A 22,081-nucleotide genomic window follows, 5' to 3' on the forward strand; every position below is an offset into this window, starting at 1 on the left:
CCCAGTGGGTTGTATCCTGTGCACGTTTATAAATAAACTTTTGACACATTTTACACAAAGTAGACTCTTATTGCATTGATTTAGGAAGGAATAAAGGCACAGCTTTTTAACATGACATAATACTGTATGCTTGGAAATACCTTTGCGATAATTAATCAATTCTGAAGTTCATGTTCACAGATGGATCTTGTCTATAAAAGCATCCGCAAAAAATGGCTACCATACCATCAGGCCGTTCAGGACTACATGAATCGACCACCAGAGGAGACCAGAATGTGATGGATACTCCTTGCATCGCAACCAACCTTTACTGTCCTAGCTTCTGGTTTGGTTTAACCAAAAGCATGTTAAAGGATCACTTTACTCAAAAACCTGTAATGATATCAAAACATATCATCATCATCACAGTTTTTACTCTGTACTGAAAAACTTGACTACTGACATGCACAATGGGATTTCGGGGGGATTGTATTAACAGTGAACTTATGATCAAAATACTAAAGTATCGGGGCCTCCCGGGTGGCGCAGTGGTCTAGGGCACTGCATCGCAGTGCTAACTGCGCACCAGAGTCTCTGGGTTCGCGCCCAGGCTCTGTCGCAGCCGGCCGCGACCGGGAGGTCCGTGGGGCGACGCACAATTGGCATAGCGTCGTCCGGGTTAGGGAGGGTTTGGCCGGTAGGGATATCCTTGTCTCATCGCGCTCCAGCGACTCCTGTGGCGGGCCGGGCGCAGTGCGCGCTAACCAAGGGGGCCAGGTACACGGTGTTTCCTCCGACACATTGGTGCGGCTGGCTTCCGGGTTGGAGGCGCGCTGTGTTAAGAAGCAGTGCGGCTTGGTTGGGTTGTGCTTCGGAGGACGCATGGCTTTCGACCTTCGTCTCTCCCGAGCCCGTACGGGAGTTGTAGCGATGAGACAAGATAGTAATTACTAGCGATTGGATACCACGAAAATTGGGGAGAAAATGGGATAAATTTATTTAAAAATTAAAAATAAATACTAAAGTATATAGTTTTTGAGTGACTTATCCCTTTAATATTGGTTATGTTTGACGTTCCCTTGAAAGATTCCATGTAAAGCTGGAAATTGAATGGGACTTTGAGTATTTCAATGCAGTTTAACTTCAGGTCGCTTTACTATACCCTGAGTGTCAGTCAGTTTACGTTATCATGCAAGAGTACAAACACACAGACCTGGGACCAGTCTTACCCTTGTTGGACGACCAGCGGTTTAAGGCATTTACAGTGTGTTCACTTCAAAAAATTATTACCGGCACTTTGGGAAAACTACTCTTTAACTAACAGTGTACTTTGAAGATGTCCATAGTCTTTATTTTGTAATTTTTTGGGGGGGGAAATATTTTGTCTTTTAAATAGACCTTGGAGTATTGTAGAGTATGTTGGAAAAGAAGATAGAATGTTTTTCACAGATCCATTCACATTTTGAAGTAATTAAATTTTAGAATTCATCTGCTGCTATGCTTTTTCAACAATTTCTCCAGATTCTCACTGAACAGTCTGCAAGTAATTGGTAATTGAATGAGTTTCTGGCATTATGCATTTTATATGCATTTGTAAACATATGATATGGATGGAGTTGTCTGGAGGATTTTGAATTGTTGCTATGGGCTTGTTGTATGTTTTGATACCGTTAGCTTCCTTAGCAACACTGCACTACACCATTTCAGAGATGATGATGTTGGCTGAATAATAAATACATAATAAATGACATGACAGTTTGACTATAATAAGACAACTCTATCATCTATCATTGCTACACAACACCAACAACAAATAAAACATATTCTTGTTTGATTTTTATGGGTAAGCATGTTGAGCTGTTTACTGATTTGACATGAAGGAATATTATACAGTATATATGATGATACATTTGATGCAAAAAAACTGATTATTAGTGATTTACTCTGTATTATAAACTGGGTGGTTCGAGCCCTGAATGGTGATTGGCTGAAAGCCGTGGTATTCCAGAGGTATGACAAAACATTTATTTTTACTGCTCGAATTACGTTGGTAACCAGTTTATAACAGCAATAAGGCACCTCGGGGGGTTTGTGGTACATTGCCAATATACCACGGCTAAGGGCTGTATCCAGGCACGCGTTGCGTCGTGCTTAAGAACAGCCCTTAGCCGTGGTATATTGGCCATATACCACACCCCCTAGGCCCTTATTGCTTAAATCTAAAATGTATCAATATGTGAAAGTTTACTAGTTAAAGCTGCAGATGCTGATGGATAGTACAGAATGGATTCATCCAATGAGTTAAGTCTGCTTCAGAATGGGTTGAGAAGTGTTCAGCTGCTCCAGTATGGTCTTAGACCCCGCAGCCAGCCACGTAGGACCTCAGGTCCTGATTCTGACAGTGAAGGCGCCAAGCCACCCTAAAATGTACACACACCATCATGTTGATATTTGATATATAGACATTAAATATCAGCTATAAGACAACAGAACATAATGTGGAATTGAAGGATGATAGAAGACTCGGAAACGGTTTACATTACGTAGGCATTAATTCAGGGTCATTTTAAGGGAGTATATCAGTTAGATAATTACCATGTACAGGCAGTTCTTACCATTTAAGTTCTTCTAAAAGGTGAGAGCTAATTTGTTACGTGTTATCCCATTTATACATTGCCTTGTAGAGTGATATTGGGCTACAGGTAACATAAAGTATGGCAAATTCTTTTGTAACTTAAATGTTTTTGTAACATAGTACTTTCAGGGAAACCTGCCACCTTACCATGCCCCGATTCCGTTCGGGTCCAACACCACACGCTTGGCACAACGGATCGCCACTGTGATGTCATCAGTTAGCAGCTCTGTCAGAAGAAAGAGGAAACCTTTAGTCATAGTACCGTCCGGGAAACAGGAGGAACCGAAAGCTTAAAAAACAACAACAATAGCAGCAGATTACTGTACAATGAAACAATGCAGGTAAGTTGGGTCAGGGTTTTACGATAGAGAAGTAGGCCTGCCAGGAGCCCCAGTGTCTGTTTATTCTCATTTTGACTGTATTCAAATGTAACATCAGAATTATGTAAGATCAACATTATAGTGCCTTCAGAACGTATTAATACCCCTTGACCTATTACACATTTTGTTGTGTCACAGCCTAAATTCAAAATTGAATTTATCACCCATCTACAGACAATAGCGAAAACATGTTTTTAGAAATTTGTGCAAATTTATTGAAAATTAAATACAGACATATCTAATTTACATAAGTATTATTAACCTTGATTGTACACCATTTGCACATTATTCTTTGTTTATTAAGTTGGATGTTGATCATTGCGAGATTTTTGAAGTCATTTTCAAGTCTTGTCATGAATTTTCATGCCGATTTAAGTTAAACTGTAACTATGTCACTCAGGAAAATTCACTGTCTTCTTGGTAAGCAACTCCGGTGTATATTTGGCCTTGTGTTTTAGGTTATTGTCCTGCTGAAAGGTATAATTGTCTCCCAGTGTTACGTATACACTGGGAGTCGGAAAGCAGGTGCAGAAGGTGAGTTTAATACGGAACAGATACAAAAGAACAAACATGGGAAGCGTACTGAACGTGAGAGACAATCAATAACACCTAAGGACTGATGAACACAGAGGGCTAAATAAAGGGGAAGTAATCAGGTTTGTGATTAGGATTTTCCTTTTGGCTTTTTCCTGTGCTTAGCTCTATTCTGTTTCTTTTTATCCTAAAAAAAACTCCCTAGTCCTTGCCAATGACAAGCATACCCATAACATGATGCAGCCATCACCATGCTTGAAAATATGAAGAGTGGTACTCAGTGAGGTGTTGTGTTGGATTTGCCCTAAACATAACACTTTGTATTCAGGGCATGAAGTTAATTTCTTTGCCACATTGTAGTATTACTTTAGTGCCTTATTGTAAACAGGGTGCAGGTTTTAGAATATTTGTATTCTGTACAAACTTCCTTCTTTTCATTCTGTCATTTAGGTTAGTATTGTGGAGTAACTACAATGTTGTTGATTCATCCTCAGTTTTCACAGCCATTAAACTCTGTAACTTTTTAAAGTCACCATTGGACTCATTGAGTGGTTTCCTTCCTCTCTGGCAACTGAGTTAGGAAGGACGCCTGTATCCTTGTAGTGAATGGGTGTATTGATACACAATCCAACGTATAATTAATAACTTCCCCATGTTCAAAGGGATATTCCATGTCTGCTTTTTATTTTATTTTTAACCATCTACCAATAGGTGCCCTTCTTTGCGAGGCATTGGAAAACCTTCCTGGTGTTCGTGGTTGAATCTGTGTTTGAAATTCGCTGGTCAACTGAAGGACCTTACAGATAATTGTATGTGTGGGGGTACAGAGATGAGGTAGTTATTCAGAAATCATGTTAAACACTATTATTGCACACAACTTATGTGACTTGTTAAGCAAATTTGCACTCCAGAATTTGTAAAAATGTCTTAAAACATAACTCTACTTTGACATGAAGGGGTATTGTGTGTGTGTAGGCCAGTGACACTAAATCTCTATTTAATCCATTTTAAATTCAGGCTGTAACACAACAAAATAAGTGGAATAAGTCAAGGGGTACACTGCCAATAGCCCTCAACCCGGCACATTTCTTGTCAAAAGTAATGCTCTATGTATGCGATGCCATTCGGTATGCAGGCTACTCACGGTTGCAGCGGATACCACAGACGTTCTTAGCCCCCGGGGTACGTCCGTCGTCACACCAGTAGCGGCTGTTGATCTGGAAGATGCCGTAGTCGGTGGAGCCATCGGTGTTGCGGTTGGTGGCCTGGGTATTGTAGCTCGACTCCCATTTAGACAGGCACACCCCTTAGAGGACATATATTCACGCGGTGAATGTCAACATTATCCTCAGTGTAAGGTTAGCAATGGTAAGATATTTTTGGAGCTCAGAAACATACAACCATACACACACACACACACACACACACACACACACACACACACACACACACACACACACACACACACACACACACACACACACACACACACACACACACACACACACATCCTCAAAGACCACGATCAAGTATATTATCACTCACAGTTGGGGAGGCTGTTTCCAGCGTAGCCATCCATTCCGGATGCCTTCAGCGCTCTGGCCAGCTCACATCTGTCATACACCTTAGCACTGGCCACAGCCACAAGCAGGAGAACAACAAGAGCTCTCATTCTGAACAGACAGACAGCAAGGTCTAATGGATTGGATGAAAAGAAGGCCTGTGTCTCTAAAAGTGTGAACAAGTCAACTGCAGCTTCCTTATAAAGGCTCAGGATGAAAGAGACATTGATATCACACTATTTACACAATAGATATGTGCCAACAGCTTCTGAAAAAAGTAGTGGTTGTGAAACTGAGGGTTTTCCCATTTAACCTTTTGTTAGGCAGACTTTTTTTTCTTGGTGGTTGCTTGCTTACTTAAAGGACACAAAGATATGACAGTCCCAAAATGTCATAACATATGATTTAGATACAGTATTAAATGCATAGTGGGTATTTTTTAAGACAAAGGCTTCATTCAGTGTTTAAAAATTGTATATTCAGTATCATGATTATGCCCAGTAGATTAGATTTAAGGTACTGTATTTTTCAGTATCATCATTATGCCCAATAGATCAAATCAAATAAACTTTTATTGGTAGCATACACCGATTTGCAGATGTTATCGGAGGTTCAGTGAAATGCTTGTGTTTCTAGCTCCAACAGTGCAGTAATACCGAGCAATACAAAATATATTAAAAAAAAACAATACACACATAATCCAGAAACATTATACATTCTGAAATATCAGAATGAGCAATGTCAGAGACCGGAATAGGAATACATGTACACATAATGGCAGGTAGTTTAGCGGTTATGAGTGTTGGGCCAGTAACTGAAAGGTCGCTGGTTCAAATCCATGAGCCGACTTGGTAAAACATCTATCGAGGTGCCCTTGAGCAAGGCACTTAACCCTAATTGCTCTGGATAAGAGCATCTGTTAAATACAGTATATGAATAGAAAAGGTGTGTACAGCAGTAGTTATATAGGAAAAGCCATGATTGAATACAGTATATACACAAAGTTGGTAAAAAAATGTTTACCTTTATTTAACTAGGCAAGTCAGTTAAGAACAAATTCTTATTTTCAATGACGGCCTAGGAACAATCTTGTTCAGGGGCAGAACGACAGATTTGTACCTTGTCAGCTCAGGGATTCGAACTTGCAACCTTTAACGGTAACTAGCCCAACACTCTAACCACTAGGCTACACAGAATGTAAATATTATTGAAGTAACCAGTGTTCATAGATTATTTTGCTCTATAACCTGTTAGTTCATATGCTTTGCAGACTAGTAAACAACTATTGATTTAGAACCACAGAGATTTACTGCACGTCACAAAGAAAACAGGAGCTGCCTCCACTATTCCAGCACCATCTCAACATCATCAAATCACCTCTGCTTAGTATAATACAGTGACAACAAAAAAATACCAAAAGCAATTTAGTCCAATCAACGTATGCTAAACATGATGTGGCTGTTCATGGTTCTGATTTCTGTTTTTGTGTGTGTGTTTGTGGAAGTAGAAAAAAAAATGCCACCCTCCTTTCTTTCATGTTAACGAAACGGTCAATGACACTGTCATACAGTACACGCTTTTATTTTTTGTTGCCCTAAGCTACCTGGGTAAAACGCTTGATCGCTAGCCTAACTTCCTTTCATGGGCAACGTTAGCTAGTTAACATTAGCCTTCTACATCTAGTTACATTTTGAACTTCCATCCTCTCATTCCAGAGGGAAAATGTATTTTATGGTTGGATCAGAATCGCCTTAATCATCTCCAGCACGGAGAATAAAGTAAAATCACAAATCCAAATCCCTATCTCCAACTATGGCTAATTTAGGAAGGGGACTTTTTGCTATCTAGCTTGCTACCAGAGGACAACAACACAACAAGATGCAACAATTCAAATTGTTTCTGTCGATGACATATTTCTCTGTGATAGGAGTGAAGCCAAATCGAAACTGGCTTCCCTTGACACTTGTTTTTGGCACGCTAGGACCATTCACAGTTGAGCTCGCTCAGTTTAGCTCTACGCTGATTGGCTATTATTTTATACTTTTAATCAAGGTTAGACCAAATGCTCGCTGGCTTCCCATGCATTCAATGCTACGGGCGGCAACAATGTCATATTCTTCATGACCAGACCTCATCAGATAAAGTGGCCTGCATTTAGAGAGATAGAGGGGCGCTGTTTCGCTCACTTCGATGCTTTCGCTGGTGAGACACTGATAAAATAATTTATATGTTTAAAGATAATGATTAAATAATTCCACTCTGAAACCTTATAATTGTATGGAATTGATTAGAATCATAAAATTAGAATCTGATGATGTGTGTAGTTTTAGTCAGAATTAGATTAAACAATGTATCTGTATAGTGGAAAAACAGACTGTCTGAGAAAGGTGTAGTTTAGGATTTGAACTTGTATGTGTGTGCCGAAGAAAAAAACTGAGAACAATTAAACTGTGTTTGGACCGACCTGGCTAGCCCTCTAAGAGACTTTTGAGTACAGGGAGTACTTCTCAAGGTTTCCCTAATCTCGGGGGAATGGAACTGTCGGCTGGGTAGTGATACGCAGTGGTGAGAACTATGGAGGAGGATAAAACTCACCTACTGTTTGTGTGTATGTATGTGCGTAGGATACCTACTGTTTGTGTGGAAGTATGTGCGCAGCTATAAAAATGGATGTCTTTGTATAATGGACTTCAGAGCGTTCTCGTGAATAAACTGTACTATCTTTTTGCATAAGCTGAGTCTTTGACTAATTATTATTAAACCCATGGTCTTACAGATCTCGGGGATTGGTCAGAGCTATTGATTGTCAGTTATTATCATTGGGATTGAAAATTCTCGTGACAGACACATTCAGTCTCTTGCGAATTGAAAGACAATTATGACAACACAGAGACGAAAGCATAATTATTTAATGTGTTTTTTTTGTTCCAGCCGCTGTGTCTTTGTGTGACGCAGAGTAGGTGAACGGATGATCTCCGCATGTGTGGTTCCCACCGTGAATCACGGAGGATGTGTGATGGTGTGGGGGTGCTTTACTGGTGACACTTAAACAGCATGGCTACCACAGCATTCTGCAGCGATACTCCATCCCATCTGGTTTGCGCTTAGTGGGACTATCATTTGTTTTTCTACAGGACAATGACTCAAAACACACCTCTAGGCTGCGTAAGGGCTATTGTTAAGGCTGCGAAGGTTCAACTGAGATAGGAACAATAGCACACCTGAACTTGGTTAAAATAATTGTTTAATTCAAAAGTTAATAAATGGCAAATGCAATTTCCGTATATACGGGTTCACTGTGTCATCACGCAGGATAAGACAGAGAACTGACTTGTTCCTGACAAAGATATTATAATATACTCATGACAGAGATAGTTCCCGCTTCCGAGCCGGCCTGTCAGAGTAGAGACTGGGCGTGGTTTAGACTCACCCAGCCTATCGTTGGTGTTGGCGCTTAAGCTAGTCCTAGCCCCTTAGCGCATGTGATGTCCCGATGCTGTTGCTGTGTAGATTACGCTCCCTCACCCCAGAGACTGAGGTCAGACAGCTCTGCAACATTGTCTGAGCTATTTGCACCTGCATACAAAGCCCACTGTTCTCGCTCAAGGCTAACCACAGCTTCCCAGCACACTTATCTGGGGCTAACTGTTACTTCCAGCACACACACACACAGACACCCAGGCGCCCAGGCCAACAGTTGCTAATATTCAATCACATTGAGTATTCAATCACAATCACATATAGTATTGGGTTGTAGTGCATAATTCAGAACCTCACAGATGATCTTCGTGTGTATAGTTTATCTGTTATTGTCTATTGTACACCATAGTCAGCAGTCTCCTGATTCACCCCCCTCCCTCTACACCCCTCATATGCCTCTCTAAGATTAGCACAGTTTCGGTCACACAGTACAGCTCCTTTTTTGCCACACACACACACACACACATTATTTCACACTTCTGCTCATCTCTTACGCCCTGGTACATTGTTGCATACAAACACATACTTTAGGCTACACCCTAAGGGTTAGGCCCTGAGCACTGGTAAGCCTGAGAACAATGTAAAATGTAGGTTCACATGAGTCAGAAATTCAAACTTTAATGCATAAAAAGCCCTACTAGTTTATAGTTAGCTAAGCATGTCAAACCTTATAAAACCCCACACTATTTGACCAAGGAGAGTGATGGAGTGCTGCATCAGGTGACCTGGCTTACACAATCACCCAACCTCAACCCAATTGAGATTGTTTGGGATGAGTTGGACTGCAGAGTAAAGCAAAAGCACCCAACAAGTGCTCAGCATATATGGGAACTCCTTCAAGACTGTTGTAATAGGGTTAGAGGCAGAGAATCACAGTGGAGTGAGGGGAACCGGCCAGGCAGAGACAGCAATAGCGGTTTGTTGCTCCGGTGCCTTTCCATTCACCTTCACACTCCTGGGCCAGACTACACTCAATCATAGAGATGAATCTTCAATAAAGACTTAAAGGTTGAGACCGAGTCTGCGTTTCTCACATGGGTAGGCAGACCATTACATAAAAAATGGAGCTCTATAGGAGAAAGCCCTGCCTCCAGTTGTTTGCTTAGAAATTCTAGGGACAATTAGGAGGCCTGCATCTTGTGATTGTAGCGTACGTGTAGGTATGTATGGCAGGACCAAATCGGAAAGATAGGTAGGAGCAAGCCCATGTAATGCTTTGTAGGTTAGCAGTAAAACCTTGAAATCAGCCCTTGCCTTAACAGGAAGCCAGTGTAGGGAGGCTAGCACTGGAGTAATATGATCAAATTTTTTGGTTCTAGTCAGGATTCTAGCAGCTGTATTTAGCACTAACTGAAGTTTATTTAGTGCTTTATCCGGGTAGCCGGAAAGTAGAGCATTGCATTAGTCTAACCTAGAAGTGACAAAAGCATGGATTCATTTTTCTGCATCATTTTTGGACAGAAAACTTCAGATTTTTGCAATTGCAATGTTACGTGGATGGAAAAAAGCTGTCCTTGAAACAGTCTTGATATGTTCATCAAAGAGAGATCAGGGTCCTTCACAGTTTTATTTGAGACGACTGTACAACCATCAAGATGAATTGTCAGATTCAACAGAAGATCTCTTTGTTTCTTGGGACCTAGAACAAGCATCTCTGTTTTGTCAAGAGTTTAAAAGTAGAACGTTTGCAGCCATCCACTTCCTTATGTCTGAAACACAGACTTCCAGCGAGGGCAATTTTGGGGCTTCACCATGTTTCATCGAAATGTACAGCTGTGTGTCATCCGCATAGCAGTGAAAGTTAACATTATGTTTTCGAATGACATCCCCAAGAGGTAAAATATATAGTGAAAACAATAGTGGTCCAAAAACGGAACCTTGAGGAACACCGAAATTTACAGTTGATTTGTCAGAGGACAAACCATCCACAGAGACAAACTGATATCTTTCTGACAGATAAGATCTAAACCAGGCCAGAACTTGTCCGTGTAGACCAATTTGGGTTTCCAATCTCTCCAAAAGAATGTGGTGATCAATGGTATCAAAAGCAGCACTAAGGTCTAGGAGCACGAGGACAGATGCAGAGGCTCGGTCTGACGCCATTAAAAGGTCATTTACCACCTTCACAAGTGCAGTCTCAGTGCTATGATGGGGTCTAAAACCAGACTGAAGCATTATATGTAGGGAAGGACGAAAAACCGGGACAAAAATTCCTAATTACTCAATAGAGCTAGAGATACCATATATTATGACAAACAATATGTCCTCTACCATTAGCAACTGTAATTACCTTCCTAGGGTAAATGAGTTTAAATTAAATAGACAGAGAACAGACCTACCGCAACCTTACTTTTGTATCTAACGGTGGGGCGGGAGTAACATATGGCGAGAAGTGCACAATATCTGTCTTATCTCTACGTTTCTGGTTTGTAATGCTCGTTAATTTCAACAAATCAGACATAATTTCACATAATCAGACATAATTTCATTTGTGTGTCGATTTGAATAATGAGGTTGTAAATTATTATATATTTTTTTTAACCTTATTTAACTTAGGCAAGTCAGTTAAGAACAAATTCTTATTTACAATGACGGCCTACCAGGGAACTGTGGGATAACTGCCTTGTTCAGGGGCAGAGCGACAAAGTTTTACCCTGTCAGCTCGGGGACTCGATCCAGCAACCTTTCGGTTACTGGCCCAGGTCACTAGTTTATATTGTGTGACTTTCGTCCCACCCGTCTCTCCTGTAACTTCTTCTAGGGACACACCCAAGACTAGTTAGCATGATACTTGAAACCTATTTTGTAATAAAGTCACTAGATGTGTTCAGACAATAACATATGTTTGGAACCTTAAACAACTAAACACAACTCTACAACCAAAAAACACTTCCGGGTATGTTTTTTTAAAAACTTACATCGCTCAAAACCACTTTTTGTTGATAACTCTGAGAAGCATGGTCAGACTGGGCTGTTATTTGGCAGGGGGGTTATCCTCCACATTTGGAACATGCTGACTTCACTACGATATTATCTGAGAAAATGGGCATGTTACTTTCCCCCTGTGTTACTTTCGTTCGACAAAGTGAAATGATGAAAATGAGAAAAAAAAACAGAGAATGGACTTTACCTACCGTGCATTCGGAAAGTATTCAGACCCCTTGACCTTCTCAAAATGTTGCTACATTACAGCTTTGTTCTAAAATTGATTAAATACATTTTTTCCCTCATAAATCTACACACATAATACCCCATAATGACAAAGCAAATACAGGTTTTTAGAAATGTTTGCAAATGTATTAAAAATAAAAAACTTAAATAATTATTTACATAAGTATTCTGACCCTTTTCTATGACACTCGAAATTGAGCTCAGGTGCATCCTGTTTCCATTTATCATCCTTGAGATGTTCCCACAACTTGATTGGAGTCCACCTGTGGTAAATTCAATTGATTGGATATGATTTAGAGTTCCTCTGTGGAGATGGGAGAATCTTCCAGAAGGACAACCATCTCTGCAGCACTCCACCAATCAGGCCTTTATGGTAGATTGGCCAGACGGAAGCCACTCCTCAGTAAAAGGCACATGACAACACGCTTGGAGTTTGACAAAAGGCACCTAAAGACTCAGACCATGAGAAAAAAGACTCTCTGGTCTGATGAAACCAAGACTGAACTCTCTGGCCTGAATGCCAAGCGTCACGTCTGGAGGAAACCTGGCACCATTCCTATGGTGAAGCATGGTGGTGGCATCATCATGCTGTGGGGATGTTTTTTGGCGGCAGGGACTGGGAGACTAGCCAGGATAGAGGGAAAGATGAACGGAGTAAAGTACAGAGAGATCCTTGATGAAAACCTGCTCCATAGCGCTCAGGAGCTCAGACTGGGGTGAAGGTTCACCTTCCAACAGGACAACGACCCAAGGCACACAGCCAAGACAACGCAGGGGTGGCTTCGGGACAAGTCTCTGAATGTCCTTGAGTGGCCCAGCCAGAGCCCGGACTTGAACCTGATCGACCATCTCTGTAGAGACCTGAAAATAGCTGTGCAGCGACACTCCCCATCCAACCTGACAGAGCTTGAGAGGATCTGCAGAGAAGAATGGGGAAAAACTCCCCAAATACAGGTGTGCCACGCTTGCAGCGTCATACCCAAGAAGACTTGAGGCTGTAATCGCTGCCAAAGGTGCTTCAACAAAGTATTGAGTAACGGGTCTGAATACTTATGCAAATGTGATATGAGTTTTGTATTTTTTTTATAGATTTGCACACAAAACTACGTTTTTGCTTTGTCATTAAGGGGTATTGTGTGTAGATTGATGAGGGGGAAAAAACAATTGACTCCATTTTAGAATTAAAAAATATATATATTAAATGTAACCTTTATTTAACTAGGCAAGTCAGTTATTCGAACTAGGGTGTCTGTAGTTACGGCGCTAGCACTGAGACACAGTGCCTTAGACCGCTGCGCCACTCGGGAGCCCAGATTAAGGCTGCAACGTAACAAAATGTGGAAAAAGTCAAGGGGTCTGAATACTTTCCGAATGCACTGTGTATTTATCCTATTGTTTTTACCAATAAAAACTCCACTTTGTCCATGACAGCCAACATAACACACCCCTTTTTACATGTGTCTCTTGAGTCAATCCTCTCCAGGTGAACTGATACCCCGTCTATATAGCCAAGTTATCGTTACTCGTTGTGTATGTTTATTATTTTTATTAGTACCTGTTATTAGCAAGCATGTGACGAATAGAATATGATTTGATTTTGGAAAGTGTGGTGGCAACCTGACCCCGGTGCAGCTTTCTAATGCTGATTAATTCAGTGAAAAAAACGAATTGTCCATGCCACCAAGACGGACCAGTTTTGCATTTTCCCTACTAATGATTAAGTTTAGGATTGGGGCACCCCTTCAATCTTACTTTAGTGGACCATTCTTCATCGGATTAAAAAGGAACAACAGTGAAAAGTGATCAAGTAAGAGACAGAGAACACTTTTTCACTAATACAGGGGTTGCGTACCAAACGGCACCCTTTTCCATATGTAGTGCACTACTTTTGACAAGTGTGCAATATTTAGGGAATAGGGTGCCATGTGGGATGCAGCTTGAGGCACAAGTTTGTCTTTGAGGAGGAACACCTTGTTGCATGTCTGGAAGCAAAGAAGAAGGTGATCTTTCCAAAAATGTCACAATTTTGGTCGCTTGGTGAATTACAGTATTGAGAAAGACAAGAAGTGTATAGTCATGAGACGGTGCTCTTTACTGTCTGTCATGTGTTGAATGGAGAACTATGTGTCCAGCAGACCTGGGTTCAAATACTATTTGAAATCACTGATTTCTAGCCAGTGGTACTTTACCCCGGAAAACACCTAGGCTGCGTTCAGTACAGAAAAACGTAATAGAATGTTAAATTGAGCGGAAACGGTGCAAACATCATATAGTGCCTAAAAAAAAAGGGGCAAAATAAAATTCAATAAATGTTTGTTTTTTATAATAATCCTGATCTGTCTCATATCTCTCAGATAAAGGACAGACACTTCAAAACAAAGTTCTGGAAAAAAAAAAATACTATCTGTTATTAAATGTATTTATCTGTTATTCAATGTATAAATCTGTTATTCAATGTATTTCTATGGGCTAACAGCAGTAAGGCCAAATTCAATGTTTCATCCCCCCATTGTTTTTTGTATACCTAAAGGGGTCCTAAAAATCTAAATCAAAAAGCTAAATGATCCCTGATATGACCATCTTAAAACAAGTCCCTTTGTTAACTTAGTAGAACATCGGCGGATGTAATGGATTGAGACACAGCCCATGCAAAAAAAACTGATATCTCTAGCTTAAACAGACAGATTTTTTAAATTATTATGCTAATTCGATTTCAGTGGGGCACGGCCAACGACTTTAGGGGGTTAAAGTCTATGTTGAACAGCAATGAGCATTATAAGGAAACTGAGAGATCTTAACATACACACTACATGACCAAAAGTATGTGTGCACCTGCTCGTCGAACATCTCATTCCAAAATCATGGGCATTAATATGGAGTTGGTCTCCCCTTTGTTGCTATAACAGCCTCCACTCTTCTGGGAAGGCTTTCCACTAGATGTCTGAACATTACTGCTGGAACTTGCTTCCATTCAGCCATGAGCATTGCTGAGGTCGCTCACTGACGTTGGGCGATTACGCAGTTGGCGTTCCAATTAATCCCAAAGGTGTTCGATGGGACTGAGGTCAGGGCTCTGTGCAGGCCAGTCAAGTTCTTCCACACCGATCTCAACAAACCATTTCTGTATGGACCTCACTATGTACATGGGGGCATTGTCATGCTGAAACAGGAAAGGGCCTTCCCCAAACTGTTGCCACAAAGTTGGAAGCATAGAATCGTCTAAAATGTCATTGTAAGCTGTAGCGGTAAAGTTTCCCTTCACTGGAACTAAGGGGCCCGAACCATAAAAAACTGCCCCAGACTATTATTCCTCCTCCACCAAACTTTACAGTTGCATGGCTGTGTGCTCGATTTTATACACTTGTCAGCAACGGGTGTGGCTGAAATAGCTGAATCCACTAATTTGAAGGGCTGTCCACATAGTTTTGTATATATAGTGTATGTAAAGAAACAAGATGGTGTAGGGTGAAGTTGCACCTAGACACTGATCTTGAGTCAGTTTGGCATTTCCCTCACTAATGATTAAGGTTAGGATTAGGGGAGGGGAAGCTGATGCTAGATTCTCACCTAGAGTGAACTTCCCCGAGAGCTGAAACCTTTCTGCCTCTTGTGGAAATATGGAGGAGCTCAGAACACAAAGAGCAGATGCTGTAACACAAGCCACCTATCAGCAGTCTGTAACACAAGACACCTATCAGCAGTCTGTAACACAAGCCACCTATCAGCAGTCTGTAACACAAGCCACCTATCAGCAGTCTGTAACACAAGCCACCTATCAGCAGTCTGTAACACAAGCCACCTATCAGCAGTCTGTAACACAAGCCACCTATCAGCAGTCTGTAACACAAGCCACCTATCAGCAGTCTGTAACACAAGCCACCTACTGTATCAGCAATCTGTAACACAAGCCACCTATCAGCAGTCTGTAACACAAGCCACCTATCAGCAGTCTGTAACACAAGACACCTATCAGCAGTCTGTAACACAAGACACCTATCAGCAGTCTGTAACACAAGCCACCTATCAGCAGTCTGTAACACAAGACACCTATCCGCAGTCTGTAACACAAGCCACCTATCAGCAGTCTGTAACACAAGACACCTATCAGCAGTCTGTAACACAAGCCACCTATCAGCAGTCTGTAACACAAGCCACCTATCAGCAGTCTGTAACACAAGCCACCTATCAGCAGTCTGTAACACAAGCCACCTATCAGCAGTCTGTAACACAAGACACCTATCAGCAGTCTGTAACACAAGCCACCTATCAGCAGTCTGTAACACAAGACACCTATCAGCAGTCTGTAACACAAGACACCTATCAGCAGTCTGTAACACAAGCCACCTATCAGCAGTCTGTAACACAAGCCACCTATCAGCAGTCTGTAACACAAGACACCTATCAGCAGTCTGTAACACAAGCCACCTATCAGCAGTCTGTAACACAAGCCACCTATCAGCAGTCTGTAACACAAGACACCTATCAGCAGTCTGTAACACAAGCCACCTATCAGCAGTCTGTAACACAAGCCACCTATCAGCAGTCTGTAACACAAGCCACCTATCAGCAGTCTGTAACACAAGCCACCTATCAGCAGTCTGTAACACAAGCCACCTATCAGCAGTCTGTAACACAAGCCACCTACTGTATCAGCAATCTGTAACACAAGCCACCTATCAGCAGTCTGTAACACAAGCCACCTATCAGCAGTCTGTAAGACAAGACACCTATCAGCAGTCTGTAACACAAGCCACCTATCAGCAGTCTGTAACACAAGCCACCTATCAGCAGTCTGTAACACAAGCCACCTATCAGCAGTCTGTAACACAAGCCACCTATCAGCAGTCTGTAACACAAGCCACCTACTGTATCAGCAATCTGTAACACAAGCCACCTATCAGCAGTCTGTAACACAAGCCACCTATCAGCAGTCTGTAACACAAGACACCTATCAGCAGTCTGTAACACAAGCCACCTATCAGCAGTCTGTAACACAAGCCACCTATCAGCAGTCTGTAACACAAGACACCTATCAGCAGTCTGTAACACAAGCCACCTATCAGCAGTCTGTAACACAAGCCACCTATCCGCAGTCTGTAACACAAGCCACCTATCAGCAGTCTGTAACACAAGACACCTATCAGCAGTCTGTAACACAAGCCACCTATCAGCAGTCTGTAACACAAGCCACCTATCAGCAGTCTGTAACACAAGCCACCTATCAGCAGTCTGTAACACAAGACACCTATCAGCAGTCTGTAACACAAGACACCTATCAGCAGTCTGTAACACAAGCCACCTATCAGCAGTCTGTAACACAAGACACCTATCAGCAGTCTAACACAAGACACCTATCAGCAGTCTGTAACACAAGCCACCTATCAGCAGTCTGTAACACAAGCCACCTATCAGCAGTCTGTAACACAAGACACCTATCAGCAGTCTGTAACACAAGCCACCTATCAGCAGTCTGTAACACAAGACACCTATCAGCAGTCTAACACAAGACACCTATCAGCAGTCTGTAACACAAGCCACCTATCAGCAGTCTGTAACACAAGCCACCTATCAGCAGTCTGTAACACAAGACACCTATCAGCAGTCTGTAACACAAGCCACCTATCAGCAGTCTGTAACACAAGACACCTATCAGCAGTCTGTAACACAAGCCACCTATCAGCAGTCTGTAACACAAGCCATCTATCAGCAGTCTGTAACACAAGCCACCTATCAGCAGTCTGTAACACAAGCCACCTACTGTATCAGCAATCTGTAACACAAGCCACCTATCAGCAGTCTGTAACACAAGCCACCTATCAGCAGTCTGTAAGACAAGACACCTATCAGCAGTCTGTAACACAAGCCACCTATCAGCAGTCTGTAACACAAGCCACCTATCAGCAGTCTGTAACACAAGCCACCTATCAGCAGTCTGTAACACAAGCCACCTATCAGCAGTCTGTAACACAAGCCACCTATCAGCAGTCTGTAACACAAGCCACCTACTGTATCAGCAATCTGTAACACAAGCCACCTATCAGCAGTCTAACACAAGCCACCTATCAGCAGTCTGTAACACAAGACACCTATCAGCAGTCTGTAACACAAGCCACCTATCAGCAGTCTGTAACACAAGCCACCTATCAGCAGTCTGTAACACAAGACACCTATCAGCAGTCTGTAACACAAGCCACCTATCCGCAGTCTGTAACACAAGCCACCTATCCGCAGTCTGTAACACAAGCCACCTATCAGCAGTCTGTAACACAAGACACCTATCAGCAGTCTGTAACACAAGACACCTATCAGCAGTCTGTAACACAAGCCACCTATCAGCAGTCTGTAACACAAGCCACCTATCAGCAGTCGCTGTAACACAAGCCACCTATCAGCAGTCTGTAACACAAGCCACCTACTGTATCAGCAATCTGTAACACAAGCCACCTATCAGCAGTCTGTAACACAAGCCACCTATCAGCAGTCTGTAACACAAGCCACCTATCAGCAGTCTGTAACACAAGCCACCTATCAGCAGTCTGTAACACAAGCCACCTATCAGCAGTCTGTAACACAAGACACCTATCAGCAGTCTGTAACACAAGACACCTATCAGCAGTCTGTAACACAAGCCACCTATCAGCAGTCTGTAACACAAGCCACCTATCAGCAGTCTGTAACACAAGCCACCTATCAGCAGTCTGTAACACAAGACACCTATCAGCAGTCTGTAACACAAGACACCTATCAGCAGTCTGTAACACAAGCCACCTATCAGCAGTCTGTAACACAAGACACCTATCAGCAGTCTGTAACACAAGACACCTATCAGCAGTCTGTAACACAAGCCACCTATCAGCAGTCTGTAACACAAGCCACCTATCAGCAGTCTGTAACACAAGACACCTATCAGCAGTCTGTAACACAAGCCACCTATCAGCAGTCTGTAACACAAGCCACCTATCAGCAGTCTGTAACACAAGCCACCTATCAGCAGTCTGTAACACAAGACACCTATCAGCAGTCTGTAACACAAGACACCTATCAGCAGTCTGTAACACAAGCCACCTATCAGCAGTCTGTAACACAAGACACCTATCAGCAGTCTGTAACACAAGACACCTATCAGCAGTCTGTAACACAAGCCACCTATCAGCAGTCTGTAACACAAGACACCTATCAGCAGTCTGTAACACAAGACACCTATCAGCAGTCTGTAACACAAGCCACCTATCAGCAGTCTGTAACACAAGCCACCTATCAGCAGTCTGTAACACAAGACACCTATCAGCAGTCTGTAACACAAGCCACCTATCAGCAGTCTGTAACACAAGCCACCTATCAGCAGTCTGTAACACAAGCCACCTATCAGCAGTCTGTAACACAAGCCACCTATCAGCAGTCTGTAACACAAGCCACCTATCAGCAGTCTGTAACACAAGACACCTATCAGCAGTCTGTAACACAAGCCACCTATCAGCAGTCTGTAACACAAGCCACCTACTGTATCAGCAATCTGTCTGTCATTTAATTTGACCTCTCGTCAAAGACCAAATTTGACATCACGTGTTTTGACACTACTAATGTCTTTCAAGACGTGCTCTATAAGTACCTTCTCCGTCATGTTCCATTAGGGTTTAAATGATTACAACTGATTTATCTACAAATACAGTCAGAGTTGAATTTAGCAAATAGTGATTTTCACTGGCAGACACAAAGCTTGTAGGATTTAAGAAAAAGGCATTACAGAAAACATCATGCTGGGGAAAGCATCTTTATAAAACATTCTAGGGAACAAACGTTTCATCTGTCACATCCCATACGTGAAGGAAAGAAAAATGACAGCACTTTGAAACAATCTTACGGATCCCGTCCCGATGACATTTGAGAACTCTTTCTTATTTGCTCATAAAAAATTGAGACACACACGTCCTAGCGTAGTAGTGTTTTAATAACAATGTCAAGTGAAAGATAATAAAACTTAAATCAGTCGCATTGCATGGCATAAATAGACACAGTAGAAAACAAAACAAATGCTTTTAGGTAGCTAAACTACAGTATACAAGCTGCGTGAAAGATTTGACCAGAAAGTCCAAATTACAATAAACCTTTTGTAGGAATAAAATGACAAAGTTCCACACAAGCCTATGAACACGTCAAACAAGTCAAACAAGTCAAAACGAGTCACTGAAAAGCACTGTGACCTGTGATGCAACTTCCTTGTTCCATTGTTGTGGTTAATGGTCATGCAGGAAAATAGCACATTTCAACCCACATTGTAATTATGAAGACAATGCTTTACTGTGAACATTGAGGGCTGGTTTCCTGGTCACAGATTAAGAACAGTCCTGGTCTAAAAACCATGTTCAATGGAGATTCTCTATTAAACGGGCATCTCAGGCCAGAATTACTGTAGTCTATTATTAATTCCCATAATGCATTGGGTATTCCTGTTTAGAACTGCCACAGTCTTACAACATTACGTTTTTTCTTGAATTGTATGGCATATTAAAACGTGTGTTGTTACAAGTAGCATTTTTCCTTCACGATGGCCAAAGTAAAATTGTTACTGTAAAATTTCTACTGTATACTATTAATATGATGCGGTACGAACACTGTTGAGGTTAAACTGTTAAATCAACACATTCTAAACATCACAACTAAAAAGCCACCAAAAATTTCACTGCAAACACAGTCACATATGTGAGCAAATCGTTGACGGTTATTGATAATACCGAATATATTTCACCAGAGAACATTTCCAAGTGTTTGGTGAAAACATATCAGCGTTACTCAGGGACAGTTTGTTCAAATGAATGAGTTGTCATCTTTAGCTGCTGTTGTGATCTGCACCCTTAAATAACTACACATCACCGTTCATACGTCGGGTTAAGGTGCCTTTAAGTGTCTTACTCCAGGTAAACATAGCCTATATGCAACATACTGCCATTTTTATATTCAACCAATATCGATGTCTTCCATGACTTCAGATAAATTACAACTATAAATAAAAAATGATATAAAAAAATAAATAAATAATAATGCAATATAGTTACATTAAACACCATTTTTTTTAATATGTAAATACAGATTAAGCTATTTCTGAAAAACCCATTTAGAGTGAAGACAGACAGGTGACTAACCCTAACCCATCAACCATCTAGAAGGGAATGTGTGGTCCAATAACCTTTTACTCAAACTACACAGACACAAACACAATGGAGAACACACAGAGGAGATGGATTTAGTTCTTAACTTTGAAAATATTTCCTTGTATGTTTTTTGGAGGTTATTTTTCTTGTCCTATGACACAAAGAGGTTAGTGTGGAAAAGAGAAGCATGATGAAAAAGAGCTTAAACCCATAATAGTAGAATTTGAAAGTCACACCAAACCATATAAAGCATGAAAAGGCATATCTTTATACACTGAATGTACAAAACATTAAGAACACCTGGTCTTTCATTACATAGACTGACCAGGTGAACCCAGGTGAAAGCTATGATCCCTTATTGAGGTCACTTGTTAAATCCACTTCAAATCAGTGTAGATGAAGGGGAGGGGACAGGTTAAAGAAGGATTTTTAAGCCTTGAGACAATTGAGGAATGGATTGTGTATGTGTGCCATTGAAAGGGTGAATGGGCAAGACAAAAATTTAAGTGCCTTTGAACGGGGTATGGTAGTAGGTGCCAGGTGTACCGGTTTGTGTCAGGAACTGCAACGCTGCTGGGTTTTTCCACGCTCAACAGTTTCACGTGTGTATCAAGAATGGTCCACCACCCAAAGGACAGCCAGCCAAAGTTGACACAACTGTGAGAAGCATTGGAGTCAACATGGGCCAGCATCCCTGTGGAACGCTTTTGACACCTTCTAGGAGTCCACACCCTCGACGAATTGAGACTGTTCTGAGGGCAAGAGGGGGTGCAACTCAGTATTAGAAAGGTGTTCTTAATATTTTGTACACTCAGTGTAAATGTACTGTCTGGACCAATACCCTGCCTAGCTGTAGTTTTGCATGTCTGGAAGAAAAAAAGGTGATCTTTCCAAAAATGTCACAATTTTGGTTGCTTGGTGAATTACAGTATTGAGAAAGACAAGAAATGTATAGTCATGAGACGGTGCTCTTTACTGTCTGTCATGTGTTGACAACTCAATATTAGTAAAGTGTCCTTAATGTTTCATTCACTCAGTGTATAGTTACCATTACATGTCATATGGCTTATAATAGGTAAATTGCCATTGGTAAGAGACTATCAGAGAATTTATATCATGCAAATGATTTTGTTATGAGGGCATTAGGTCAGGGCTACTTCAAGTAAGGTGTTCTCCAAGATTACTCCTCAA

At 41.5% G+C, this 22,081-nt stretch overlaps 1 protein-coding gene across 1 annotated transcript; it reads right to left on the bottom strand.

Moving 5' to 3' along the window:
• Positions 1-2,098: 2,098 nt before the first annotated feature.
• LOC120026130 (lysozyme C II) lies at positions 2,099-5,290 on the bottom strand. The gene is made up of 4 exons (XM_038970950.1): positions 5,074-5,290; positions 4,673-4,834; positions 2,762-2,840; positions 2,099-2,399 (listed from the first exon to the last, which is right to left on the bottom strand). Exons 1-4 carry the CDS (start codon positions 5,198-5,200, stop codon positions 2,333-2,335), a joined length of 435 nt encoding a protein of 144 aa, XP_038826878.1. The 5' UTR covers positions 5,201-5,290; the 3' UTR covers positions 2,099-2,332.
• Positions 5,291-22,081: the final 16,791 nt, after the last annotated feature.

This window comes from Salvelinus namaycush, chromosome 31, assembly GCF_016432855.1.
Source record: "Salvelinus namaycush isolate Seneca chromosome 31, SaNama_1.0, whole genome shotgun sequence".
NCBI classification, from domain to species: domain Eukaryota; kingdom Metazoa; phylum Chordata; class Actinopteri; order Salmoniformes; family Salmonidae; genus Salvelinus; species Salvelinus namaycush.